Here is a 27,755-nt window from a genome sequence, read left to right as displayed (position 1 = left end):
CTTAAGTATTTGACCAAACTCTCCACAAAACAGGTGTGGCAAACTCTCCACAAAACAGGTCCTAATATTTGCACCATTATTCACTGTGGTGGATTTCTTGATTGTGCATCTTATCATATCATATCATATCATATATATACAGCCGGAAACAGGCCTTTTCGGCCCACCAAGTCCGTGCCGCCCAACGATCCCCGTACATTAACACTATCCTACACCCACTAGGGACAATTTTTATTTTTTTTACATTTACCCAGCCAATTAACCTACATACCTGTACGTCTTTGGAGTGTGGGAGGAAACCGAAGATCTCGGAGAAAACCCACGCAGGTCACGGGGAGAACGTCCAAACTCCTTGCAGTGCAGCACCCGTAGTCAGGATCGAACCTGAGTCTCCGGCACTGCATTCGCTGTAAAGCAGCAACTCTACCACTGCGCTACCGTGCTTAACAGAGCTCTTTAAGAGATCTTTTTGGTAAAGATTGGTCACTTGTTGAAAATTATTTGTTTACAAGTTACATGACAACTCTATACACGTGGAATTTTGTAAACAATTTTACCTATTTTTAAACCATTATTTATAAAGGGGATTGTTTCTAGCACAGGATCAGTCTTTGCTTATCTTGTGCAAAGCAGATTTTCAGCAATATTGTTGATATTACAGCAGGTTACCGCTCATTAATGAATATGGAAAAATGTCAGTCATAGAATCATACAGCATGGAAATAGGTTATTCGGCCCAACTTGCCCACGCCGACCAACATGCCCCATCTATACTAGTCCCACCTGCCTGTGGTTGGCCCATATCCTTTTAAACCTACCCTATCCATGTACCTGTCCAAATGTTTTTTGAACACTGTGATAGTACTTGCCTCAACTACCTCCTCTGGCTGATCGTTCCATATAACCACCCTTTGTGTTGAAAAAATTGCCCACTGGGTTCCTATTAAATCTCCTCCCACCTACCCCACCCCACTCCCCTCACCTTCAACCTATGTCCACTGGTTCTTGATTCCCCTACACTGGGTACAAGACTGTGCATATTATCTATTCCTTTCATGATCGTGTACGCTTCTATAAGATCACCGCTCACCATGAAATCTCGACCCGAAACGTCACCTATCCGTTTCCTCCAGAGATGCTGCTTAACCCGCTGAATTACTCCAGCACTGTTTTACCGAGGATGAAGATAATATATTTTCTAGTACCTTTGTTTTGGCAAAAATACCCAGCTAGAATACTTGTTATTGCTAGAATACTTGTTATATCTGCTTACTAAATAGACTGCTTTGTGAACAAATTTCTAACTTGTGGTTAGATGTGTTTCTGGGATAAATTTCTATAGCTCATAATCATGATCAAGATTATATTTTGTACATAGTATTAGAGCAGCAGAGTTGAGTATTGAAGTCCAAGATCTCTTTCATGGCATTGGTGTTGCCATGTGGAGGATACTGACACCTCCTGTTTAAGCCCAGTATTTACAATTTGGTCAATAGTTTTAAGTTCAGAATTGTGTGTGAATGAATGAATGAATGCTTTATTGTCACCTGTGACAAGTCACAGTGAAATTCGTGAAGCTGCCATTTGTAAAGGGGATTCGGGGCCATCCAAGCCTTGTGCTAGAGCTCCAGTGAAACTATTTGGTTGGATCATGGTTAAGCAATTGGTTCCTAATGTCTATAAGTCTGACCACTGAATGCCAATTATCAGCGATTGATTCTGTGCTTCTTAAAGAGGATTTGTAGAGCAAAGTTTTTTTAATCCAATAAACCTTACCATCTCCACTCTTTTTTGGTAAAGAAATGACAGATGAAGTTTTGGAAAAGGATGATGTGGACAGAGATGGATATTTATCCTACTCCGAGTACATGCACTCTCAGAACAGGACAGCCAGCCTCACCACCATCCTTGATAAAAGTGCAAGAGATAAAACAGCAAACCTGATGTTGTGAATACATCGTACGCAAAGTCCATTGGAAGAACCTGATGGATAAGGGCAGACAAACCTGTTATATTTTATATATATAACTCATTAAATCACGAGTGAAAGATAATCTGACTCCTATTGATATCAGCAGAGAGATTGCCAACTCCTCCCAAACCCGCATTCTGCTTCTCAAGGTCAGTCAGTCACATAGCACGGAACTGTGCCCTTTGGCCCACTGAGACCGACCGCACCAACTATCAAGCGCCCATCTACAATAATCACATGCTAATTGGATTTTATTCCAACTCCTCTCAGGGTTCACCCAGCACACTAGTGGCAATTTACAGTGACCAATTAACCTACCAATCCAAATGTTTTGGGGATATGGGAGGAAACTGGAACACCTGAATGATATTCAGTCACGGGAGAGCATGCAAACTCCAGACAGTGCTGCAAGTCTGGGCTAAACCTGGCCAAAGGAGCTATTTGACCTGCTGAAGCAGGACTCTGAAATTTCATCCTGAGTGAATGGAGGTAATATTGATAGAAAAGAAATATAACTGGAAATGCAAATGCTGGAAATCTGAAATAAATACCCCAAATAGTGGAAATACTCAGTAGGTCACTCAACATCTCAAGACACTCATTTGTATGATTGCTACATCTAAAACTGGATGCACCACCTTCCATTGACCTGTGTGCCGCATGTGAACACTGCAAAGTAAATTGCCGAAAGGCAGGTTTTGTGGCTACAACAGCAGGCATTTCTGTAGCAAGTGATATATTTCCTGATTCCCTAGTTTTCTGCCATTCCATAAGAACATTGCAGTAATCACTTCTACCAATGTTCTCATGCCAAATGCAACTGTATGGCTGGGTTAGTAAGGATGATATCAAATGGAGGTCCTTCTCACCAACTTCTGCAATCCCAGTAAGGCAGCAATGTCCTTCAGGAGTCAGTCATTCGTGATACTACCCAACGAGTCTGGATGATTGTGTGGGAAGGATCTGCAGATGCTGTTTGTGCATTGTGTCTTTGCTACCTTTAGTTCTGCAATAGAGAACTGACTTTGCATCCAAGATAAATTCCTCCCAAGAAGCCAATTCTGTTTTGTCAGCAAACTCTCACTGGATTCAACGCAATCTTCCAGCGCAGCCAATCGAGTTCATGAGAGAAACCCCGCAAACTAAATTGCATGTATTCAACATATATTCATGGAGTTCTTCAGCTTAGAAAGATGCCCTCCATGCAGACTGAGCTAGTCCCACTTTGCCCATACCCTTCCAAACCTTTTCTATAAATGTACCTCCCTCCCTCAATGTTTTTCAAACAACAATTTGTTGACGTCTTCTAGCAGCTCGTTGTACATACACCATCTCAGTGAAAAAGATGCCCCTCAGGTTCTTTAAATCATTCCTCTCACCTTAAACCTCTGCTCTCTAGTTTTCAACTCCACTACACTGGGGGAAAAAGACAGTGACCATCCATCTTATCTATGCCCCTCATGATTTAATGTGCCTCTCTAAGGTCACCCCGTTGCATTCAATGCTCCTGGGTAAAAACACCCAGCTTATCCAGCCTCTCCTTATAATTCTAGCCCTCCAGTCCTGTTTAAATTCTTGTGAATATTTTCTGCATCCACACTTCAGCAAGTGTAGTGCAAGGGAACATCCTTTGTCATTCGTCTGAAAGGGACCTACACACATTTGGCTGAAATTACAATGCAGACAGCCTCTAATCCAACATTTGTTTCAGCTTGGCGCTATATAGGGAATCGTTGACAATATGTAAATAGAACATAAGAGCTAGGCTGCTAAAGTCATTCGGTAAGGCAGGACAAGTTCAGACCAGGAAATAAATGTAAATATTCAGGAAACAAAATATACATTGGGGTATACAGATGGAATCAATAGAGAGAAATATGAAAAAGACTGATAGAATGTACTTAAATAAACCTTTAATTTAAAAAAATCAACAGCATTTATTTTTCTGATGAACTGAGACACAGCATTATTTTTTTCATAGCCATAGCAGCTGCTCAAAGTACAATAATCTTTTGTGTCTTTTAAAACTCTATTACTTAAGCCTGCACCAGCATGAACCTTGTCAGGCATGTTTAACACAGTAATACTCGGTAAATACATCACACTGATTCCGTTTCAACAGCAAGTGTCAGTGAACATTACAATCCTGCAGCATATGGTGCAGCAGGGTGGGTCTGAGAGCAACTTCTGGATATCCATGTTTAAAGTGCACATGTAGGCACTAAAGGCTGCAGTCAAACCTACCCTGATATTGCAGTGAATGTTAACAGCCTCCCCCTTTTTACCTGACATCTGTTTTAATCAAATAGTACAGCAAAGAAGGAGGCCATTCAGCCTCTAAAAGGGTTTCCCAATTTGGCTCACTTCCCTTTGGCCTTACTTAGATTTTCTTTTCAAATACGGAAGTAATTTATGACATTCGCTTCACAATTCTTACTTCTCCCCATCACATAATTAGGAATCCAAAAATGGTGGGTTACATAATTTGCTTTAATAGTTTTTCAGAGCATTCTGCCTGCCCCTTGTGGCAGCAGCAAAAAAATCATAATTCAATACTCATCAGCATACTGTGCACATTTCTTATTCACTTATGGTTCTGCAGTACATATACATAGAAAGCACTGCAAAATACCAAGGATTCTCCAGTAACAATGGGGTAGAGTCACATACCACTGAACACACATCTATTCTAGTCAATAATGCATTTTTCAATGGTGGCGTGATCTTGCTTCATTTCTGAATTTAAATAACTATAAGTACATAAAAAAGGCAAGACCAGTCAAACTGGAAACAAAATCATATTTAAATCAAATCTTAAGTATTTGTACAATGAACTATGCAAATATGAAATAAGTGGATAACTGGATGCAACGGGCCTTTAAAATGTCCAGTTCCCAGATCAATCTCTCTTGGGTAGGAGTGGATATTCAGTCATCAGCAGACCTTTTTCATACAAGGCAACAGCTAAGGAGATCTGTAGAAAGAAGCAAATGCAGTTAGCTATGGATACATTCTGCCTTGTATTTTGTATGTAAACACAATATCAACTGCTTCCCATCTGACAGTAAACTGTGAAGTTGTGTCTCCCAGCCATTCTAAATCCCAAGTCTAAACGGTCACTTAACTTATGCCAGTAAGTTAAATGAAAACTGGACCTCCAGAACCTTTTTTTTGCAGAATAGAAAAATTAAATGCAAGAGGCTTTACAGTGAGAGGGGCAAAGTTCTAAAGAGATGAGCGGGACAACATTTTAAAAAAGACGGTGGGGAGTGTCTGGAACGCGTTGCCTGGATTCGTAGGTGAGGCATTTACAACAGTGGCATCTGAGAAGCTCTTGGATAGACATATAGATATGCAGGGAATTGGGGGATATGCATTATGTGCAGGTGGATAAGACATGGCCTTGGCATCATATTCAACATGGACATTGTGGGCTGAAGGGTCTGTTCTTGTGCGTTATTGTTCTATGAATGTATAAACTTCTATTGTGGAAATGAACAAGACAACCTGGAAACATCTAGAGGTTTTAGAGGTTTAAACATCTGTCAGTGCTGAGATTTCTGTTCTTAGCAGAGAGAGTAGTTGAACTGTTAGAATTGGCCTTAATATCACGCAGCTGTGGAAAAAGGCCATCGGCCAGAACATACTCAGCGAATAATATAACACATAAACATGCCACCTGGCTTATTATGTTTGGTCTGGTTCTTTGAAAGGACTTTCCAATCAGCCCCCCTGCTGCTTTATTCCCTTTATAGCCATCAAACGTTTTATTCCTTTGTGTATTTATTCAATTCCCTTTGCAATATATTAAGTTTGCTTTGTCCATCCCTGCAGGCAAAAATCCCAAACTCGCTGAGGAAAAGAAGTTTCTTCCCTCCTCTGGCTCTTGCAGCAGTTATTGTAAGCTTATGTTCACTGGTTACTGCATCTTCTTTGTGAAGTAGCTTCTCCTTATTTAATCCTATCAAAACCTTTCATAGCTTTTAGCAGCGCTATTAAATTTCAATGTTCTCCTCTCCTCAAGAACCCCATTCAATAGAGTGGCATAGCAAAGAGAGGCCCTTTGGTCCACCATTATACTTGTCTATTCCTTATCTCTCTTGCTTCCACAAGCATAACTGAGCAGGGCTCCAAATGTATGTCATAGGGTTAGTGAATTATGCTAGAAAAGATATTGGTAGATGGGGACAGAACGTGGACTGGTTGTATCAAGCTGACATAAGTTCAGTCAGTAGGGTGACTGCATAACTACAGCCTAGATGGTAGAACTGCTTCAGGACGATGGTGTGAGAGGCACGACAGTGGGAGTGGAGGTAGCTGGTAAAGATGGACTGGCAGGGAGGGGTGTTCAATGGACCTTAGAATCCCAGTGGTCTAATCCCACTAGTGGTCTAACTATAAGAATACTATGTACAGGTTTGATCACCTTATGCAAGAAAAAATACTTGCCTTGCAAGTAGCATGGAGAAGACCCACCACATTGATTTTGGTTACAAAAAATTACAAGAAAAGATAGTGTTTATATTCTCAAGTTAGGAAGAATGATGGGTGATCTTATGGAAACATACAAGATCTTGATACATAGATTTCTTATGGTGGAAGATTGAGAGATAGAAGACACAATCTCAGGATAATGCGTTGGAGACAGAAGACTTCAATGAGAAGGAATTTTTTATCTGTCAAAGTATTTCAAAATTCTCCCCACAGAACAATGAAGAGTGTGATATTAAATATATCCAGGATTGAGATTAACTTCAGTGAAATTGAAGGTATGGAGACCAAGCAAAAAAGGGTTGAGGACAAGAGGAAATCAACAGCAAAAATCTCACCGACTAGAGGAGCAGACTCAAGAAACCGTACTGTTTCTTGTTATGCTCTTATTTATCCTATCATATCCATGAGTTGAAATGTACTATCTCTGTATATTCTATGTTATTTATCTATTTCCTTATGGTTGCCAGCTCTTTCAAACCCATTTAAATTCAGATACTGAGCGCAGACCAGGCGAGCACATAACGGACTGATGCGCTCAGTTTCCAACCTAGGAGATTTCCTACCTTGTCATCAAGATTTCCAGCTGGAAGACTATCAACCTTTATATATTGTGGATATGAGCAAAGCAATAGCTCTACCCCATCAGCGAGCTGGAAGAAAAACAGGACAAGTTTATAGTTGCAGAAAAACTTGTATTACTCAGTTCTTCAAAATGCAGCATCTTACACTTCCATGTTCAATTAAGATGTTATGCTAGTGAACTAAACAGTCAGCTAGTTTACTCAAGCAATTGTTTGTCCAGGCACCCTGCACACAAGCCCAAAATTTGAAAGACATTTGAAATATTACAATAATAATTAATATAAGGAAATAAAAGGATATTTGTTTTTTCTAAAATATCATTTCAAAGGAACTCAAGACAATATCTATCTTACCTCAGGATCTATTTCTATGCATTTACTTTCCTCCTTGTGGTATTCTCTGGAATTTTCAATTGTATAATAGAGTAAAATGCTCCCATTCTCACCACATAACCTATTGAAGGGGAACAAAATAGGCACATCTATTAGTATGGATGAGAAATTGATGTGAGAGAACTGTCAACTGAATTTAACATGTCGGGTCAATGAGCATATAGCACGTTTGGTTGTCTCAATAAGGTCAAGAAACTTTTGAGAACTATTTCCATTGCAAAACCACTATACACATCTCCAGTAGAAGGCTCCTACTTGGATGTCTGAGTAGCTAATACAATGTTGTAAGGCAATGGGCTCAGATTTATTCAATGTGAGATGAGCCTGCCAAAATGTTTTGCTGGTGAACTTGTACAACTGAAGGCTGGACAGAGTTTGATGTCAGGTCTGAAGGCCAACGACATATTTTGTAATCCACTGCACCACTCTGTTCCTTTATGGCTTTGCTCACTTAAAAAATTATGGGACTTATTACTTAAAGTAAATGACAAAGAAATCAGCAAAGCTGAATTTTAATTGTTGGGCTAAATTTTACTCAACTAATTAAAGTGAAGTATCTTACAGGATAGTATAACAATCTTGGATTCATTCCAAATAATTTTCAGCATTGTTTTACACCCGAAGACACCAAAACAGGCAGGTGGGTGAAAGATTTAAGTTCACCTAAAACTGCGAGTATAATTACCACAACAAATTGGTAAGAGGATTTCCACAAAGATGGCACAAAAGCTATCTATATTAAAAATTAGCATTAACTATTAAGCATTTCTGATAGGAAACTATGGACAAATTATACTCCTTAGGCAGACCTCCCAACATTTGATTTTACAAATTCATAATTTTGATGTTCAGAATTTTATATCAAAATTCATATGGCACGTAATGCAACTTTTCAGCAAAAAAAAGTATGCACGCCAAATGCGTATACGCTTTGTGTGAAAAATGACTATTATTTCCAACAGTCTGTAGTTCTTGGACTACATGTACAATGTCAGGCCTATCATGAGTATATTTTGCTATTTTAGAAAGGTTATTGAAAAGAGATACTTTTTGCAACACAAAGAAAAAATTGTTTTGTTTTGTTTTTTCTATTTTGCTTTTTCTTTACACATCCCAATACACTTGGTATTAAATAAAAGAACAATGGTCATAAAATGTATGACTAGGTTATGAAGAAAGAGTTGATATATGTGACTCAACTAATCATACAGAAGTACTTGTTGAAGTAAATTTGCACATTAATTGATAATCAGCCCAAAAAGGTGGTAATTGGCTTTTCTGCTGTGTTTTATATTTTAACCCCGTCTTAATTAATTAATACTATAATCTTGCACTTATATAATCTTGCACTTAAATTTAATATTTACTCATTACAGTTCTAGTTTTCTGGCATGCTTGGTTCCAGAGCTTTGCTGGTTTATCCAGCTGGCCAAGGAAGTCAGCTATGGGGATAGATGTGCTGGCTCCAGCTGGGCTGGCGTTCCAGAGCCCCGGCTGCAAATTCAACCCACCGATCGGCCATGGAAGTCCCGATGAGGTCGAGATTGGTTGCGTTGCCCAGCCTAGGTGCCACATTTTTGGGGAGACTTCCAGGGCGGGGGGATTTCTCGCGGAACCCCTAGCAACCTCCAGCAGCCGAATTGACAAATTGCAATTACCGACTGTTTTGCGGAAAAATGTGAGGCGAAATCAGAATGGCGGAAATTAAATAAGAAAGCGGAAACTTTCCGCCAAATTCGGAAGGGTTGAGAGGGGTACTTAGATGAAAAGAAGAATAAAGTTTGTAAGGAAAGTACTCTTCCAACAGATCCTTCTTGTTTGAATTTATTTGTGAAAACCAATCTTTCTGATTTTTTACATAGCTAATTCACATCCACTGATTTCTCAGGTGGAAACCGTGGAGTGATCATTTTCAAATACTCATAGTTTCTAGTTCATTTCCTACTTAAATATAGGCAGATAATGTACACAAAAAAAGGGAGGAAAAGAGAAAACATGGAATTAAAAAAGCTATTAACCTGGTACCAGTGAGGGGGGATATGCTAGAGTCCATTATTAAAAGTTTAATAGCTGATAATTGGAAATTGGTGACAGGTTCTGTCAAACAACGTTAATTTACAAGAGGGAGATTACACTGTAACTAAAATTCTCTATGAACTCATGATGGAGTAGATGTAAAAAAGCCCTCTTTTGAGCGGCAGGTAGTGAGTAACAGTGCAGAGCAGATTTCAGTGCTTGGGCCCCAGCTATTCACAATATACATATTAACGATTTAGATGAGGGAACTAAATCTAGTAGCACCAAATGCTACTAAGCTGCATGAGAGCGTGAGTTGTGAAGCAGATGCAGAGAACCTTCAGAGTGATTTGGGCAGTTTGAGACAGCAGCTGTGGTAATAATGTGGATAAATGTGCAGTTATCCACTCAGTTGGCAGAAACAGGAAGACAGATTACCTGCAGAGTGAGAGAGGGGGCAAGGGGTATGGTGAGACCCGAGTGTCCTTGTACACCAGTTAAGTACAAGAAGGCAATTGCTGTATTGACCATCGCAACGAGAGGAATTGAGTACAGGTAGAGATACTTTACTGCAATTGTACAGGATTTTAAAGGCACCTGTTGAGGTGGGTACAATTACAATATTTAAAAAAACAAGTACATGGAAAGAAATGTTTGAGAGGATTATGCACCAAATGCAGGCAAATGGGACTAGCTCAGATAGACATAGACATATTGGCTGGCATGGGCGAGTTGGGCTAAAAGGCCTCACTCCATGCTGTATGATGTCAAATTTAAAAAAATTGCAAAATCCTGAAAAACCAAATGGAATAGATGGAGGAATGATGTTGCTGATAGTGGGAAGGACCAGAACCAGTCACAGCCTAAGGTTAAGGGGTAATTAGGATTTATATGGGGAGAGATCTTTTCACGAATTGTGAACAAATGGCATTTCTATTACAGAAGGCAGTTGAGGCCAGATCATTACATATATTCAAAGAGAGGTTAGATGTGGTAGCAACAGTTAAAGAGATCAAGGTATATGGGGAGAAATCTGAAATGGGACATTGAACTGGATGAACAGCCATGATTTCACTGAAGGACAGAACAGACTTGAAGGGCCTGCTGCAAATTTTTATGTTAATTCTCTTTTTGTTGGTGTTGATTGAGCAATGATTATGATGAGAATTTTGGAATCTGCCTGTTAAATGGAAACTTGGGATCCTGCCTGTCCCATAGCAATCTACTGGGGACACTCAATACATCGAGCATAGAAAAGTACTACACACGGACAGGGTCTTTGGTGCATAATGTCTGTGCCGAACATGATGCCAAGATAAACTAACTCCATCTGCCTACACATGATCCATATCCCCCCATTTCCTGCATATCCATGTAAGAGTAGGGTAACACCCTGCTTATTATTCATCAGTGTATTTCACAATGATCAAAAATTTTAGCCCTCAAATTATGACGGTCACATTAGAATGTTCCAAGATCAGTATTTCTTGGCAGAGAGCAGGAGATGCAGTTCATAACACGTAGCCTTAACTTTGTGTATTTCTTCCTAAGAGAACATTCTGTATTAGTGAAAGGAGTGGCAGGGTGGGGAGTTCTATGATCTCACTTTCTTCCCACTAGATGCACTGATGCTCTGTGCCAAGATGTGATCAAAAAACTAATACAATTTTATGAGATCACTATTATGAAAGCTATTAACAAAATAAGTAGAATTAAGAGACCTGGCAATATTACTACGAAGCATTCGTATCCGGGTACTTCCTCGTAACTGCACGACAGCGTTGTGTGGTGCACCATTTCTCCATCGAACTGGTGAACTGTACACAGTGCATGCCAGTTCCTCTAGGAGGGAAAATGCAATTATTCTTAATTAGAAAGTAAGCAGTTTTGAGTCTGAGCCACACATTTTATACTATGAGAGGTCCAGGCTCAATCTGAACATACCCGATATTTCTGTATCAATCTCCATCTATCAGACTCTCCCTGTAACACCAATACCCCACTCACACAACTACCTCCAGTGCAACAACCAGAATACTGAAATACAAGTATTCATAACTAAAGCAGGTGACTAAACTGATTTGGAGGCTTATGTTGAGAACATCTGTTTGAGAGCTCTTGCATGCAAATTTATTGGAGGGTTAACGGTTTCCTACTATATCTATACAAGGATTAATTTAGATTAATACAAATAATCCTGCAGGTCAAGATGACAGATGAGTGAAAAGGACAAACAAAAGTATTCATTTTTAAAGAGTATCGCAGATGTTAGTACATGTGGCTTCAGGTTTCAACTATTCTAGTAATTTGTGACACTTAATTTGCACTTTAAATATACTGCATTTAAAAGAATTGCTGTCCCGTGCCCCATGTACTTGTCAAGTGAATAGACAAGCTTCCATTTTATCGCGGAGAACAATAATTTACCATTATCCTGCTAATTATAGTTATCCCTCAAGGAAAGACCAATGAACTGGTTACTTCTATCAAGGCAGTTGGTTCCATTTTGACACCTTATTATAAACAATAATATTTCAAGTAATTTATTAACCACAAAGTTGTTTGAACTGTAAAATCAAAATTTCCTTTAAACTAAGGGGCTAAGATGAATTGGTTATCTAAAAATAGCCTCTCCCCAGAGCCATGCAACTCCCTTCCTTTGGTATATTTATCCAGCTCCCATGTCAATGCTCCCATTAAATCACTTTCTGCCACCATCAGACCCTAACTGTGCAAAAATGTTATTCCTCATTTTCCCCTGTGGTGATTCAATCAGAAAGGCACTCAGAGCTTTGGGATGCACTCTCATCATAAGGGTATAGAGATAAAGTTGGGACATTGACAGTCATCTCTTACATCTTCTAACATAGTGAACAGTTTAAAAGGACATAGTAGAGATAGTAGAAATAATAAACCCCAAAGAGGACTTTGATGAAAGCTGTGAAAATTGTGATGTTTTCAAACCAGAAAGACTGCAAATGAAGCAGTGATCTGTTGAGGCTATGTGGCTCACATAAGGTAACCCAGACCCAGTAAGAGTGAAAAGAAAACCAAAATATGAAACAAATCGTCAGTAAAAATTACATTTAAAACTTATACAATTAATAATAACATGCCATGGCTTTTAGAGGGTTTTAGAGGCAAATCCAGGGTTTGACTGGATATAGAAAAGGAAACATCTATTTGACCTTATCTGTTGCTTTATACATAAAAAGAACAAAAGATTCCAAAAGTGATTCTTTTTTCAGGCTCACAGCAATAAAAATGAAGTGCTGGTGAATGATAGCTCCCAAAACAATGTCTCATGTGCACTATGTATGAGGTGATGTGCCAAAACATTAAGTGTGCAGTATTCACATGGTATCCCAGTGGGAGCATGACTCGCTGCAGAGAGCTGAATTTATTCAATACTAGTTATTCCACTCACATTAAAAGGCTGCAATTAATAAAATAATCAAAATACCTTTTGTAAGTACAGGAGGTAGGCAATCATGAATAAAATCTTTGGCTTTCTGATCAACAGCTGCATCGATTGGTGCATACTTGAGTAACTTTTTCAGTAGATTGTAAACCTTCTTATTAAATATTTCCCTCCGTGGGTCATCTTCCTAAGAAATAAAATTCAGATTTCAGGCATGTGAGTGAGGTAAAAAAGAGGAAAAGAGCCGAGTGCTGGCGCGAGGCGTACAGCGGGGGGCAAGAAATTGGAAAAACCTTAGAAAAATTACCAGGTTCAAGCCTCTTTTAGTACATTTCAAAGTAAAAACGGACATTACAAAATAACGTGTATACTAATAACATTTTTATTGTTTTAATTAATTTAATTATATAATCTTGCACTTAAATTTAATATTTACTCATTACAGTTCCACCACTGATTTTCTGGCCCTCTTGGTTCCAGAGCTTTGCTGGTTTATCCAGCTGGCTAAGGAAGTTGGCTATGGGGATAGATGTGCTGGCTCCATCACATGAGCTGGGCTGGAGTACCAGAGTCCCGGCCGCAGGTTGCAAATTCAACCCACCGATCGGCTGTGGAAATCCCGATGAGGTCGAGATTGGCTGCCTTGTCCAGCCTAGGTGCCACATTTTCGGGGAGATTTTCAGGATGCGGGAGGTTTCTCGCAGAACCCTTAGCGACCTCTAACGGAACCCTAGTGCTCATTACAAGTCTATACATCGTTTATTTTCTTTTTTTTACTGATCCGATTTCGCCGTTGGTAAACGCGATTTTGACAAAGTGAAAAACGCGGAAATCATGCAAAAAGCGCGGAAAATGGATGATAAAAACGTGTAAATCCGTGGAAAATTCACATGCCTGGAAATAAACTGTTGCAGCTGTATTGCAGGAATGGTATGGGTAAGGAACAAAGATAATAGAGCAGAGCAAGATAGACCACTCGACCCTAAAAACCGTAGTATGTCATGGTACCATTTTAATAGGCAGAAACTTGCAGAAACATTTACAAAGAAAAATAACAAAAATCTGTGAATTGATAGACGAGTTCCCCCAAAACACTGATTACACTGCGAGAGGCATAGCAAATGGCAGGGTTTGCTTATTAAAATTGCGCTCCTTTGCATACTACACTTCAGTATAGGCCATTTCGACAGAGTGGTTCATCTTGCTCCTCTAGTATCTTTGATAAGGAATAAGGTCCAGCGTATACAAGCAATAAGCCAATGTTCCGAAGGGCGTGGTGCAGTGATTTAAATTATATTAGTAATCCAGACACCTGGGTCAAAGAAGTATAGAGAGTACAGATCTTATTACACGAGTGAAGAATTTAAATTTGACGTTTTTATCGCCTGCCGAAAAATAAAAATAGATCTCTAAGAGTAGTATTCAGACTTCATTGGGGCTTGCCAGAGTTGTTGTCAAAGAACAAGCAATGTTTTTTTTGTCGACTCTTTCAGACAATGATGATGATCATTGATCCTGTCCCATTGGGATTTTGTATGGAAAACTGACTTGATCACTGTACTTCAAGAGACAAGTCAGAAACTGAAGTAAAAACGGTGAGTTGACAGCATTCATGAAGAGAGAAACAGAATTATCACATCAAACAGTAATGGCCAAGAGAGCACACCAACACCTCTTCCTTAGAAGTCTTGGTAGGTTCGGCATGTCGCCCAACAGCCTTCACCAACATTACATGCGCTGTAGAAAGCATTTTATCAGGATGCATCACAGCATGGTTGAAGACTGCAAGAAATTGCAGAGAGTTGTGGATGTAGCCCAGATCATCATGCAAACCAACCTCCTCCCTTCCATGGACTCCACTAACACTTCCATGGACTCCACTTACACCATGCTGTGTTGGCAAGGCCATCAGCGTGATCAAGGACCAGTCTCACCCTAGTCACTCCCTCTTCTCCCTTCCCCCATCAAGAGGTACAGACGTTTGAAAATGCATACCTCCAGATTCAGGGACAGTTTATTTCCAGCTGATATCAGGTAACTGAACCGTCCTCTCACAAGGTAGGGTGCAGTCCTGAGCTACTATCTACCTCGTTGGATTCCTTTGAACAATGTTGGACAATATTGGACTTCATCTTGCACTAAATTATATAGCCTTTATCTGTACTACTGTGGATGGTTTGATTGTAATCATGTATAGTCTTTTCGTTGACAAAATGGGGACAGAATCCAGAAATCGGAGGTGCAAAGGGACTTGGGAGTGCTGGTGCACAATTCCCAAAAAGTTAATCTGCAAGTTGAATCAGTAGTAAAGAAAGCAAACTCAATGTTAGCATTTATTTCAAGAGGGCTTGTGTACAAAAACAGGGATGTAATGCTGAGGCTCTATTAGGCGCTGGTACGATCCGATACGATAGAACTTTATTTATCCCAGGAGGGAAATTAATTTGCCAACAGTCATAAAACACACAAAATACATATTAGCCCCTCCCCCCCCCCCCCATGGGTGATGCATCCTAGTTGGCTGCTTGCTCCACACCTCGGCTAGAGCAGCGTCGCTTGTGGCTGAAGAGACCAATGCGGGAATGACAGTCTCTGTCGCAAAGGTCAGATTTGTGTGTGGTCTCTGGTCTGTTGAAGTTGCTGCGCTCCTTTCTGCGTGCCCGCTTGTCTGCCACTGCATTCATCAGTTTCTCTTTCCCCATTTTGAGATGTTGGTTCAGGGTACCTCTCCACCTCGTACAGTCAGCTGCAAGGCTCCCCCAGGACTCCACACCAATGTCGAGCACCTTTAAATCTCTCTTGCAGACATCCTTGTAACGTAGCTGGGGGTGGCCGATGGTTCTCCTCCCAGATGTCAGCTCTCCATAGACGATATCTTTTGAAATTCGGCCATCCTCCATGGCCCAGCCATGCTGTTGACACAGGCGTGCTGTTGACACAGGCGTTGTAGACTGTGCTCTTTGTCTTCACTGTCAGCTTTGGGTTGGTCCACACTCGAGTTGTGAGGCGAGCGAGAGTTGTAGCTGCCTTCCCGATCCTCTTGTCAATCTCTGTGTCCAAGGACAGGTTGTCGGTGATGGTGGAGCCGAGGTACGTGAACTGATGGACGCATCGAGTTCGTAGTCGTCGATGATGATGACAGACAGTGCCTCTATATCCTGCCCTAGGACGTTCGTCTACTTCAGGCTGATGGTCAGTCCGAAGTCCTTGCAAGCCCGATAGAAGCGGTCCATCAGTGACTGTAGTTCCTGCTGGGTGTGGGACACAACTGCTGCGTCATCGGCGAACAACATGTCTCTGATGAGAGTTTCACGTACTTTTAGCGGCTCTGAGGCGGGTGAGGTTGAAGAGCCTGCCATCTGATCTAGTAGGCAGGTAGATCCCCTCTGTTGCAGTGCCGAAGGCATGTTTCAGGAGCAGAGCGCAGAAAATCCCAGAGTGGGGGAGCGAGGACTCAGCCTTGTTTGACGCCACCGCGGATGTCAAAGGGCTCCGAGGAACTGCCAATGAACTGCACTGCCCCCTTCATGTTGCTGTGGAAGGATTCTATCATGCTCTGCAGTTCTGGTGGGCAGCTGATCTTTGCGAGAGCCTTGAATAGGCCATCTCTACTGACGAAGTCGAACGCCTTGGTGAGGTCAATGAAAGCAATATACAGGGGCATCCGCTGTTCTCTCCACTTCTCCTGGAGCTGGCGAAGGGAGAAGACCATGTCTACCGTTGACCTTCCAGCTCGGAAACCACACTGTGACTCTGGGTAGACACCTTCTGCCAGCTTCTGCAGGCGGATCAAGATGACCCGAGCAAAGACCTTGCCGATGATGTTGAGGAGGGAGATGCCTCTGTAGTTGTTGCAGTCGCTTCTCTCGCCCTTGTTCTTGTAGAGGGTAATGATCATGGCATCCCTCATGTCCTGTGGTACAGCTCCGTCTTCAGAGGACAATTTGCAATGCTTGATCAGGTCAGGGGGAATCCCGTCGCTGCCTGGGGCCTTGCCTGAGGCCAGGCTGTCAATGGCCCTGCTGAGCTCTTCTACCGTCGGCTCTCCATCTAACTCATCCAGGGTCGGCAGGCACTCGATGGTGTCAAGGGCTGAGTGGGACACAGTGTTCTCTCTCGAGTAGAGGTCGGAGTAGTGTTCCACCCATCTCTCCATCTGCTGGCATCTGTCTGTAATTACTTCCCCAGTGGAGGATTTGAGGGGGGCTGTCTTGCTCTGGACTGGTCCTAGTGCCTTCTTAATGCCATCATCCCCTTATGTTCCCTGTTATGGCAGCCTTCTGGATGTCCTCACCAAGCTGTGTCCAGTACTCACTGGTGCAACGCCTGGCAGTCTGCTGAGCCTTGCTCCTGGCAGCCCTGAGGATCTGCAGATTTTTCTTGTTGGCTGACCGCTTGTACTCGGCTAGGGCGGCCGGTCGGACAGTCAACAAACTGAGTGAAAGTGGGTAGGGTAGTGTCCAGAGTCACGTGGTTGAAATGCCCCGAGATAGCGATGAAAGCACTCAGGTGTTGTGTCTGGAGTCTTGCTGTAACTGTGTGGATGACGTCACACGCGCTCAGCAGGTTGGCGGATGGAAGAAAGTAAACAGCCACCACAATAGCACGTGAGAATTCCCTGGGCATATAGTATGGACGGAGACCCACAGCCATCCTTAACCGTGATGTGACCAGGGTTGTACAGTTGATGTTAACGAGAATAGCAAGTCCCCGACATTTACACTTGCCACTCTCTCTGCAGTCCCTGTCCGCCCGAACAGTCTGAAAGCCATCCATACTAGTGGTGAACTTAGGGATGTCCTCGTGGAGCCATGTCTCCGTGAAGCACATCACATTGCTCTCACAGTACCCCCTCTGGGTCCTCACTAGTGCTGCTAGCTTGTCCATCTTGTTAGCCAGTGATCTCACTTTCCCAATTATGATGGAAGGCAAGTATGGCTTGTACCTCCTTTTTTCCACATGTCGTTTTACTCCCACTCGGCATCCCCTATATTTCCTCCTCAGTTCCTTGGGGATTTCTGATGTAACCCTGGCGAAGCCAGCCAGTGGGGGCGGACGGAGCTCCAGCAGTTGATCCCTTGTGCTAAACCTGTGGTCAGAACAACGAAAAGGTGGACAAGCAGGGACATTGAAAAACTACAGTCCTGCTTTGACTGCACTGATTGGAATGTGTTCAGGGAAGCAACCACAAGCCTCGATGAGTACACAGACACTGTGACATGCTATGTCAGTTTTTGCGAGGACAGTTGCATTCCCAAGAAGACCCGGATCTGGTACAACAACAACAAACCCTGGTTCACAGCAGAACTCAGGCAGCTCCGCCAGTCAAAAAATGAGGCCTACAGGAGCGGGGATGCAGACCTCTACAGGCAGGCCAAGTACAAGCTGAGAAGAGGAATCAGAGCGGCCAAGGAAGCTGAGAAGCAAGTTCCCAGCTAATGACTCCTATTCAGTTTGGAAGGGCTTGCAAGAAATCACCAGGTACAAGAGGAAAATTCCACGCTCCTTGGACAATCGTCAGCTGACCAACGACCTGAACGAGTTCTACTGCAGGTTCGAGAAACAGAAACATAACCCTAGGACCCCCTCCCCCCACCCCCAATCACCACTTCACACGTACTCAAAGACTGACTCCAGTTTGCAAAGACTGGATCCGTCCCCCCCCACCACCACCCCTCTGCAATCACCAATTTGCACATCCTCACAGAATGACTCCAGTTTAACAATAGAAATTGCGGAGATGGAGAAGCTATTCAGAAAACAGAAAAGCCTGAAATCTCCAGGACCGGACAATGTTTCCCCCTCTACCCTCAAGCTCTGTGCCGAACAACTGGCACCGATCTACAGACATTTTCAACCAGTCCCTGCAAACCTGCACTGTCCCTGCCTGCATCAGGTACTATTGTCCATCCCCTCCCCCCACTCACCATCAACAATACCATAGTCACATCTGTGGAGTCATTTAAGTTCCTTGGAACCATCATCTCCAGGGACCTTAAATGGGGGGCCACCATCGACTCCACAGTCAAAAAGGCCCAACAGAGGATGTACTCCCTGCGGCAACTGAAGAAACACAATCTGCACAGGCATTGATGGTCCAATTCTATACTGATATCATTGAGTTCGTCCTCACCTTCTCCATCATGGTCTGGTTTTGCTCAGCCACCAAGCACGACATCCGGAGGCTGCAACGGTTCATTCGCACAGCTGAGAAGGTTGTTGGCTGCAACCTTCCCCCCATTGACGAACTGTACACTACAAGGGCCAGGAAGCGAGCGGGAAAGATCATCTCTGACCCCTCTCACCTTGGCCACAAACTCTTCGAAGCACTTCCCTCTGGAAGGCGACTCTGGACTGTCAAAGCAGCCACAGCCAGACATAAAAACAGCTTTTTTTCCACGAGTGATATTTCTACTCAATAACCAAAGTCTGTAGTCTCTTTTTTGCTTATTTTCACCCACATGTTTAGACCGTAATGTTGTATCCTTATTGTTTTGATGTGTTTATGCTTTATTCTTAATTGTTAACTGTATGTTTGGGTTGTCATTTGTGAGCGGAGCACCAAGGCACATTCCTTGTATCTGCATACTTGGCCAATAAACTTATTCGTTCATTCATTGTGTAGTCAACAAAGAGACCAGCTCCTGGTTGTTGCAGTGCAGAGACAGAGACAGGGTGAAAATGTGTCTCCCCAACGAGGAAAGAGATAAAACGTTTGCCCCACCACAACATGGTACAGTAAACTTATTAATTAACCAAAGAAACACAATATAAACAGGAATTAAATAAGTCATTTAATTCTGGTAATTAAGAAATGGGAAAGCCGCATTTGGAATATAGTGAGCAATTTTGGGCACCATATTTGAGGAAGGACGTCTCTGGAGAAGGTCCAGAGGAGGTTTACAAGAATGATCCTAGGAATAAGCAGGTTAACCTATGATAAGTGGTTGTCGGCACTGGCCTGCACTCGCTGGAGTTTAGAATAATGAGGGGGGACCTCAATGAAATGTACAAAATAATGAAAGGCTTGAATAGAGTGGATGTAGAGAGGATGTTTCCACTAGTGGAAGAGTCTAGGACTAGAGGTCATAGCCTCAGAATTAAAGGCCGTTCTTTTAGGAAGGAGATGAGGAGAAATGTCTTTAGTCAGAGGGTGGTGAATCTGTGGAATTCTTTGCCACCGAAGGCTGTGGAGGCCAGATCAGTGGATATTTTTAAGGCATAAATTCCTGATTAGTGCAGGTGTCAGAGGTTATGGTGAGAAGGCACGAGAATGGGATTTGGAGGGTGAGATAGATCAGCCATGATTGAATGGAGTAGACTTGATGGGCCAAATGGGCTAATTCCACTATCACTTATGACCTAGCATGCCACATAAAAGCTTTTCACTGTACCTCGGTACACGTGACAATAATAAACTAAACTCAAGTAACTACAAGGTTTTTCTTTAGAACCTAAAGAATTAGGCATTTGCAGTTTTAAATTGGGACTGAAACAGGGTAGAGGGAGGAAAATGATAGTAAGTTACATTCCAGGGGCGTATGTGCTGGATTGGATGAGAGATTAAGTGATAAAACTAATAACAAGAAGCTAGAAGTCCTGTTTGCAAACAAAACTAAAACATTCTACAAAATATCCACCGTCTGCATATAATGTCCTGCAAAGAGGGCTAGACAACAAACAAAAAACCTTCCGTCCTCTTGCAGGGTTATGAAGTACCAAAGTCAAAAATCAAAGTTTGCACAGACTCGCTTTACTCAGAATATTATTTTCTACTGTAATTTTTAAAAAGACATTATCACAGAAAGCAAAGATGGGAATTTACCCTTTCAGAATTCTGGACTCCCATGTAGTCTAAGTAATCAACAGGCAAGCCTTCACGGAATTCTACATCATCTTCTATTGCCATGTCCAAGGCAGTTGGAAAAAGCTGTAACATACAGAAATTAAAGTCTATTTTAAAATGAATTGTGTGCCCATAGCGGTACTTATGCTTCCGGAACTTTTATTGATTCAGTTACAAACTAGGGGTACTCAATACAGTAGTTACAATATTGAACTGATAATGCAGAAACTGGACCACAAGGCCCATGCCTACGTCAATAGACACGAGTTACACGCGACCACAATCTCTGCAGAACTCAAATTCTGAAACACACAAAACAAGCAGCAAAATTAAAGTCGGGATCAGTAATAGTTAAAGCCTGGAATGTCACAAAATCCTATCTAGTTTGATATGAAATTTAGGAAAGGAAACCTTCTGTCTTTAACCATGCTGAAATATAAGTGCCTCCATACACAGAAGTAATGAGTTTCTTGAACCGTCCACTGACAAGGCATAGCAAGCTACTTAGTCTTGAACAGTGAGGGACAGGAACAAAATGCTGGCCATAGTAGCAATAATTATATTATCTGAACAAATAAATAAAAGTCAAAAAATGAATTACAGTTAATATGTGCTTGTGTGAATAAAAATATACATCATAATTTGCTGGAGACATCTGGAGACTATCTTTGTATTGAGCAAGAATTCTAACAACAGTCAAATATGCAAGATAATGATTTGAATAGCATGCAGAGTGAACAAGGATTTGTGAAAGATTATGTTTGACTAACCTAATGGAGTTCTTGTGAGGGTAAAGAAGGCATTGTACTGGATGTGGTGTATTTGGATTTTCAGAAGGCTTTACCATGCATGTCATTGAACAAAATTAGAGTACACGGAGTATAAGAAAATAACTGCAGATGCTGGTACAAATCGATTTATTCACAAAATGAAGTAGTTGGATATAGTACTATTCGGGTCACAGATCTACCTACCAAGTCCTCATTGTTCATCAAACCACACATTTACACTAATCTTATATTCATTCTCTTTTTTATATTGCCCAACTCATCTCATTAACTCCCCCTGGATTTGCCATAGATCCGTCAACGCGAGCTCTATAGCACGGAAACAGGCCCTTTGACCAATCTCGCCCATGCCGATCAAGCTGCTTAACCGAACAAGTCCCACTTCCCTGAGCCTGGCCCATACCTCTAAAAACATACTAATTCTTGTACCTGTCTAAGTGCCTTTTAAAAGTCGTAATTGTACCTGCCTCTACTACTTCCACTCGCAACCTTGGTGTGAAAAAAATGCTTCTCATACCCCTTTTAAATCTTTCCTTCTCATCATAAAACTAGGACCTGTAGTTTTAGACTCCCCAACCCTAGGGAAACGACTGTGGCTGTTCACTTTATCTATACCCCTCTATCAGGTCATCTAATCTCCAAGCAAAAAAAACCTCAGCTTATCTTACAGCTCAAACCGTCTAGACCCAGTAACATCCTTGTCCACTTTTTCAAGTTTAATAACATCGTTCCTATGGCAGGGTGGCCTGAACTGAACACAGTACTCCAAATGTGGCCATACCGATTCCTGTTCTCAACACCCTAATCAATGAAGTATAACAACTGCCTTCTTCACCATCCTGTCCACCTGTCATCACTTTCATGGAACTATGCATCTGCACCCCTAGATTTCTCAGTTCTACCATAATGCTAAGGCCCTTTTTACTGTCTAAGTCCTGCCCAGGTTTGTCCTATCAAAACGCAACACCTTGCATTTATCCGAATTATACTCCATCTGCCGTTTCTTGGCACAATCGATCAAGATCCTGTGGTAATAGTAGAAACCATCTTCACTAACTACCAATATCATCAATTTTAGTGGTCATCTTCACATTTACACACCATGCCAACTTTATTCACATCTAAAACGTTAATATAATTCACGAACAACAGTGGACACATGAGGCATACGGAACTACAGATGCTGGAATCTTGAGTGCTGGAGGGAGTCAGCAAGTCAGGCAGCATTTGTGGAAGGAATGGACTGGTTATGTTTTGGATCAGAACACTTCAGATTCAGTGGACCCATTGATCCCTTGCTACACACTTGCTACCGGCCTCCAGTCTGAAAAGCAACTCTCTATCACCACCACCTGTTTCCTACCTTTAAGGCAATTTTGGATTCAACTGGCCAGCCCTGGATCCCATGTAACGTAACTTTCCAGACCAGCCTGCTATGCATTTTGCCAAAGGGGAGCCGGCGTGCTCTGTAACTTTGTCAGCGCTATAGGTGGCTGCTATTGGTACACATTGTGTAGGCAAGCAAAGAATCTCACTGTGCCTAGTCACATGTGACAATAAAGTATTCCTATTCCTACAATTGACATTGACATTCTTGGCTGTGTTAATCAAGATCCCGTGGTAATCGTGGTAAAACTGTGCATCACCCTATCTATTCACCTCAGGATCTTAAATGCAGTGCCCGCCATAATGTTTGAAACCAAGACCCATCATTTATTTATTTGCCTCTATACTCCACAAATTGAGATTTGTAATAGAAAAAAAATCACATGTGGTTAAAGTGCACATTGTCAGATTTTATTAAAGGCCATTTTTATACATTTTGGTTTCACCATGTAGAAATTACAGCTGTGTTTATACATAGTCCCCCCATTTCAGGGCACCATAATGTTTGGGACACATGGCTTCACAGGTGTTTGTAATTGCTCAGGTGTGTTTAATTGCCTCCTTAATGCAGGTATAAGAGACCTCTCAGCACCTAGTCTTTCCATCACTTTTGGAAACTTTCATTGCTGTTTATCCACATGAGGAACAAATTGTGCCAATGAAAGTCAAAGAAGCCATTATGAGACTGAAAAACAAGAATAAAACTGTTAAGAGACATCAGCCAAACCTTAGGCTTACCAAAATCAACTGTTTAGAACATCATTAAGAAGAAAGAGAGCTCTGGTGAGCTTACTAATCACAAAGGGACTGCCAGGCCAAGGAAGACCTCCAGCAGATCAGAAACACTCTTCAAGAGTCAGTTGTGGATTTGTCAATGACCACTGTCCGCAGGAGACTTCATGAACAGAAATACAGAGGCTGTAGGAGCCATTTGTGTTTGTAATGGCTGCTGTTAGCATATTATATTATTTTGTCTAGATATATCTTGCCTTATTATTTTGGACATTTGGGGCTGTTGTTAGATGAATATATATATGGGCACAATGGACGGGGAGGAGCCAGAACAAGATGGTATATCTGTGGATACAAGGACTGGGAGGAGTTAGACAAGGGGAGTCAGGAGAGGATACAGTTCTTACCAGACATGCAACGAGACCTGTGAGCAGACGGGGGGGGGGGGGGGGGGGGGGAAGAGAGCAGCCAGCTAAGACTTGTATGCAAAATAAGTACAGCCTGATATGTTCATCTCTTTGTTTGTACAACTACTTCAATAAACAACTAATTAAACTGAAAAAACCCCATCTTTGTTGGGGTTTTCGCCAAGATCACTCCCACACCCTGTATAGTAATGGCAATTAGAAAAGAGTTTACTGGAAAAGACTGCAGTTGCCATTACAGAGGCTACACTGCAAGATGCAAACCACTGGATAGCTGCAAAAATAGGGTGGCCAGTTTACAGTTTGCCAAGAAGTACTTAAAAGAGCAACCACAATTCTGGAAAAAGGTCTTGTGGACAGATGAGACAAAGATTAACTTATATCAGAGTGATGGCAAGAGCAAAGTATGGAGGAGAGAAGGAACTGCCCAAGATCCAAAGCATACCACCTCATCTGTGAAACACTGTGGTGGGGATGTTATGGCTTGGGCATGTATGGCTGCTGAAGGTACTGGCTCACTTATCTTCATTGATGATACAACTGCTGATGGTAGTAACATAATGAATTCTGAAGTGTATATACTCATCCTATCTGCTCAAGTTCAAGCAAATGCCTCATAACTCATTGGCCGGCGGTTCATTCTACAGCAAGGCAATTATCCCAAACATACTGCTAAAGCAACAAAGGAGTTTTTCAAAGCTAAAAAATGGTAAATTCTTGAGTGGCGGGTCAACCACCCGATCTGAATCCAATTGAGCATGCCTTTTATAAGCTGAAGAGAAAACTGAAGGGGACTAGCCCCCAAAACAAGCATAAGCAAATGATGGCTGCAATACAGGCCCTGCAGAGCATCACCAGAGAAGACACCCAGCAACTGGTGATGTCCATGAATCACAGACTTCAAGCAGTCATTGCATGCATAGGATAAGCAAGAAAATACTAAACATGACTACTTTCATTTACACGACATTGCTGTGTCCCAAACATTATGGTGCCCTGAAATGGGGGAGTATGCATAAACACTGCTGTAATTTCTACATGGTGAAACCAAAATCTATTAAAATGGTCTTTTAAAAAATCTGACAATGTGCACTTTAACCACGTATGATTTTTTATATTATAAATCTCAAATTGTGGAGTACCGAGGCAAATAAATAAATGATGGGTCTTTGTCCCAAACATTATGGAGGGCACTGTACCTCTATAAAATCCCCCTCATCCTCTTCCTTTCCAATGACTAGAGTCCTAGCCTGCCCAACCTCTTTCTACAGCTCAGGGTCTCAAGTGCTGGCAACATTCTCGTACATCTACTCTGCACTCTTTCAACTCTTTCAAGCTTAACAACATCTTTCCTACAGCAGAGTGATCAAAACTGAACACAATACTCCAAACCTGACTTTTCAATCATCTTGTATAGCTGTAACATAACATCCCAGCTTCCATACTCAATACTCCGATGAAGGCCAAAGTTGGCATAAGCCTTCATGACCACCCTATCTACCTGTGATGTGACTTTCAAGGTACCTTGAACCTGCACTCATCCCTCTGCTCAACAACACTATACCAAAACTCAGATTGATCTGGTCCACAACACTAGAGCCCTGCTACTGTGGAAGGTCTTGCACCCGTTAGACTTCCCAAAATGCAACACCTCACACTTATTTGCATTAAACGCCATTAACCATTCCTCAGCCCACTTGCCCAACTGATCAAGATCCCGCTATATTTTTTAATAACCAACTTCACTATCTACAATACCACGCGGACACTACGTGGAAGCTCCCAAAAAATAGATGGCTTGCAAAAATGGCCGCATGAGCAGTAGCGCACTGCTACCGAGATGCGCAACTCAGAAATAAACCAGTGGTCTTAAAGAATTGCTTACATAAATGCGAGAATTGTTTACACAAATCGACTATTACGCAAGTTGGAGAATAATTGTACTTAGAAAATCTCTCCCTTCAGTTCCTTAGCATCCACATCTTTCTCCATTGAAAATATGCACCAGAAATATTCATTTAATACCTTGCCCATTTTCTGTGCCTCCACACAGATGAACTCGTTGATATTTATGGGTCTTTATTTTCTCCCTGTTTACTCTTCTTCCCTTACAATCTATTTGGATTTTCATTTCCTTATCTGCCAAAACTACATCATGCCCCATTTTTGTCCTGATTTCCCTCCTAAGTGTACTCCTATTCTCTAGTATAGGAGTGTAATATATAGTGTAGAACCCTATGAATCTATGAACTAGTCTCGCTGGCGATACGAAGTAGTGACTTTACTGACTGTGCCACTGTCAACCGAAGTAGGTTGAGAATTGGTTAATGGAAAGTTATGACTGGGAGTAAATGGGTCCTTCTAAGGTTGGTAGGTTGCAACATGACTGCCACTCTAAATCTGCACTAAAGATGTAGCTAACCTTTTAAAGTCGGTTGATGACACCAAACTAGATACATGAGCTAGGATGAGGTTGCAATGAGGCTTCAAACAGTTGGGACCAGCTGCGTGAGTGGGTTACATCGTAACGCATGGATAATAGTGTGGAAAAATGTGAGGATATTCACTTTGTAAAAGAAACAGAATGCCAACTCTTTTTTTGAATGATGAGAGATAGGGAAATGGTGATGTTGAAAGGACATCCTTGCACACCAGCCACATAAAGCCAAAATGCAGATGCAGTGGTCTGTTTGGAAACCTAAATGTTGGCCTTTTGGGCAAGAATTGAGATGCCTTCCTATAAGTTGGATGGCACATTTAGAACAGCCACTGGCTGTCAACGCAAAAGACCCCTGATCAATCTTCACCTGTATGACCAGGGTGCAGTCTATGTTGAGTTAGCAAGTTCTCCCTGTGACTATGTGGATTCTCCCGGGTGCTTCAGTTTACTTCCATATCCCCAATATAAATTGTGTGTGTGTGTGTGATTATTTGAGAGAATGTGTGTGTGTGTGATTGTTTGAGAGTGTTTGTGTGTGATTATTTGAGAGTATGTGAGTGTGTGTGTGAGATTATTTGAGTATGTGTGTGTGATTGTTTGAGAGAGTTGTGTGTGTGTGTGAGATTGTTTGAGAGTTGTGTGTGTGTGTGTGTGTGTGTGTGTGTGAGATTGTTTGAGAGAGTGTGTGTGTGTGTGTGTGTGTGTGTGTGTGTGTGTGTGTGTGTGCGCGCGCGTGTGAGATAATATCGAGTTGGGGGTATATTAATAACAATAAGAATTCAAAAAAGGGTATAATGTAGGGTTAATAGACAATATGTGCAGGAGTAGGCCATTCGGCCCTTCGAGCCAGCACCACCATTCAATGTGATCATGGCTGATCATTCTCAATCAGTACCCCGTTCCTGCCTTCTCCCCATACCCCCTGACTCCGCTATCCTTAAGAGCTCTATCGTGTTCTCTCTTGAATGCATTCAGAGAATTGGCCTCCACTGCCTTCTGACGCAGAGAATTCCACTGACTGAAAAAGTTTTTCCTCATATCCGTTCTAAATGGCCTACCCATTATTCTTAAACTGTGGTCCCTGGTTCTGGACTCCCCCAACATTGGGAACATGTTTCCTGCCACTAACGTGTCCAACCCCTTAATAATCATATGTTTCGATAAGATCCCCTCTCATCCTTCTAAATTGCAGTGTATACAAGCCTAGTCGCTCCAGTTTTTCAACATATGACAGTCCCGCCATTCCGGGAATTAACCTAGT

The 27,755-nt window shown here is 41.8% G+C and overlaps 1 protein-coding gene across 1 annotated transcript in view; it reads right to left on the bottom strand.

Moving 5' to 3' along the window:
* Positions 1-3,868: 3,868 nt before the first annotated feature.
* The window catches only part of riox1 (ribosomal oxygenase 1), a 69,343-nt gene continuing 45,456 nt past the window's right edge, over positions 3,869-27,755 (bottom strand). Inside the window, exons 10-15 of the mRNA XM_078405875.1 lie at positions 20,703-20,807; positions 12,920-13,064; positions 11,178-11,298; positions 7,402-7,501; positions 7,030-7,116; positions 3,869-4,946 (exon numbers count right to left, since the gene is read on the bottom strand). Coding sequence (XP_078262001.1) covers positions 4,872-4,946; positions 7,030-7,116; positions 7,402-7,501; positions 11,178-11,298; positions 12,920-13,064; positions 20,703-20,807 — 633 coding nt within the window. The 3' untranslated portion in view covers positions 3,869-4,871. The remainder of the gene's footprint in view (positions 4,947-7,029; positions 7,117-7,401; positions 7,502-11,177; positions 11,299-12,919; positions 13,065-20,702; positions 20,808-27,755) is intronic.

The sequence above is a fragment of the Rhinoraja longicauda genome, chromosome 9 (assembly GCF_053455715.1).
Source record: "Rhinoraja longicauda isolate Sanriku21f chromosome 9, sRhiLon1.1, whole genome shotgun sequence".
In the NCBI taxonomy this organism is placed as follows: domain Eukaryota; kingdom Metazoa; phylum Chordata; class Chondrichthyes; order Rajiformes; family Arhynchobatidae; genus Rhinoraja; species Rhinoraja longicauda.
The sequence above is the reverse complement of the archived record's forward strand: the minus strand, read 5'-3'. Positions and strand labels throughout refer to the sequence as shown.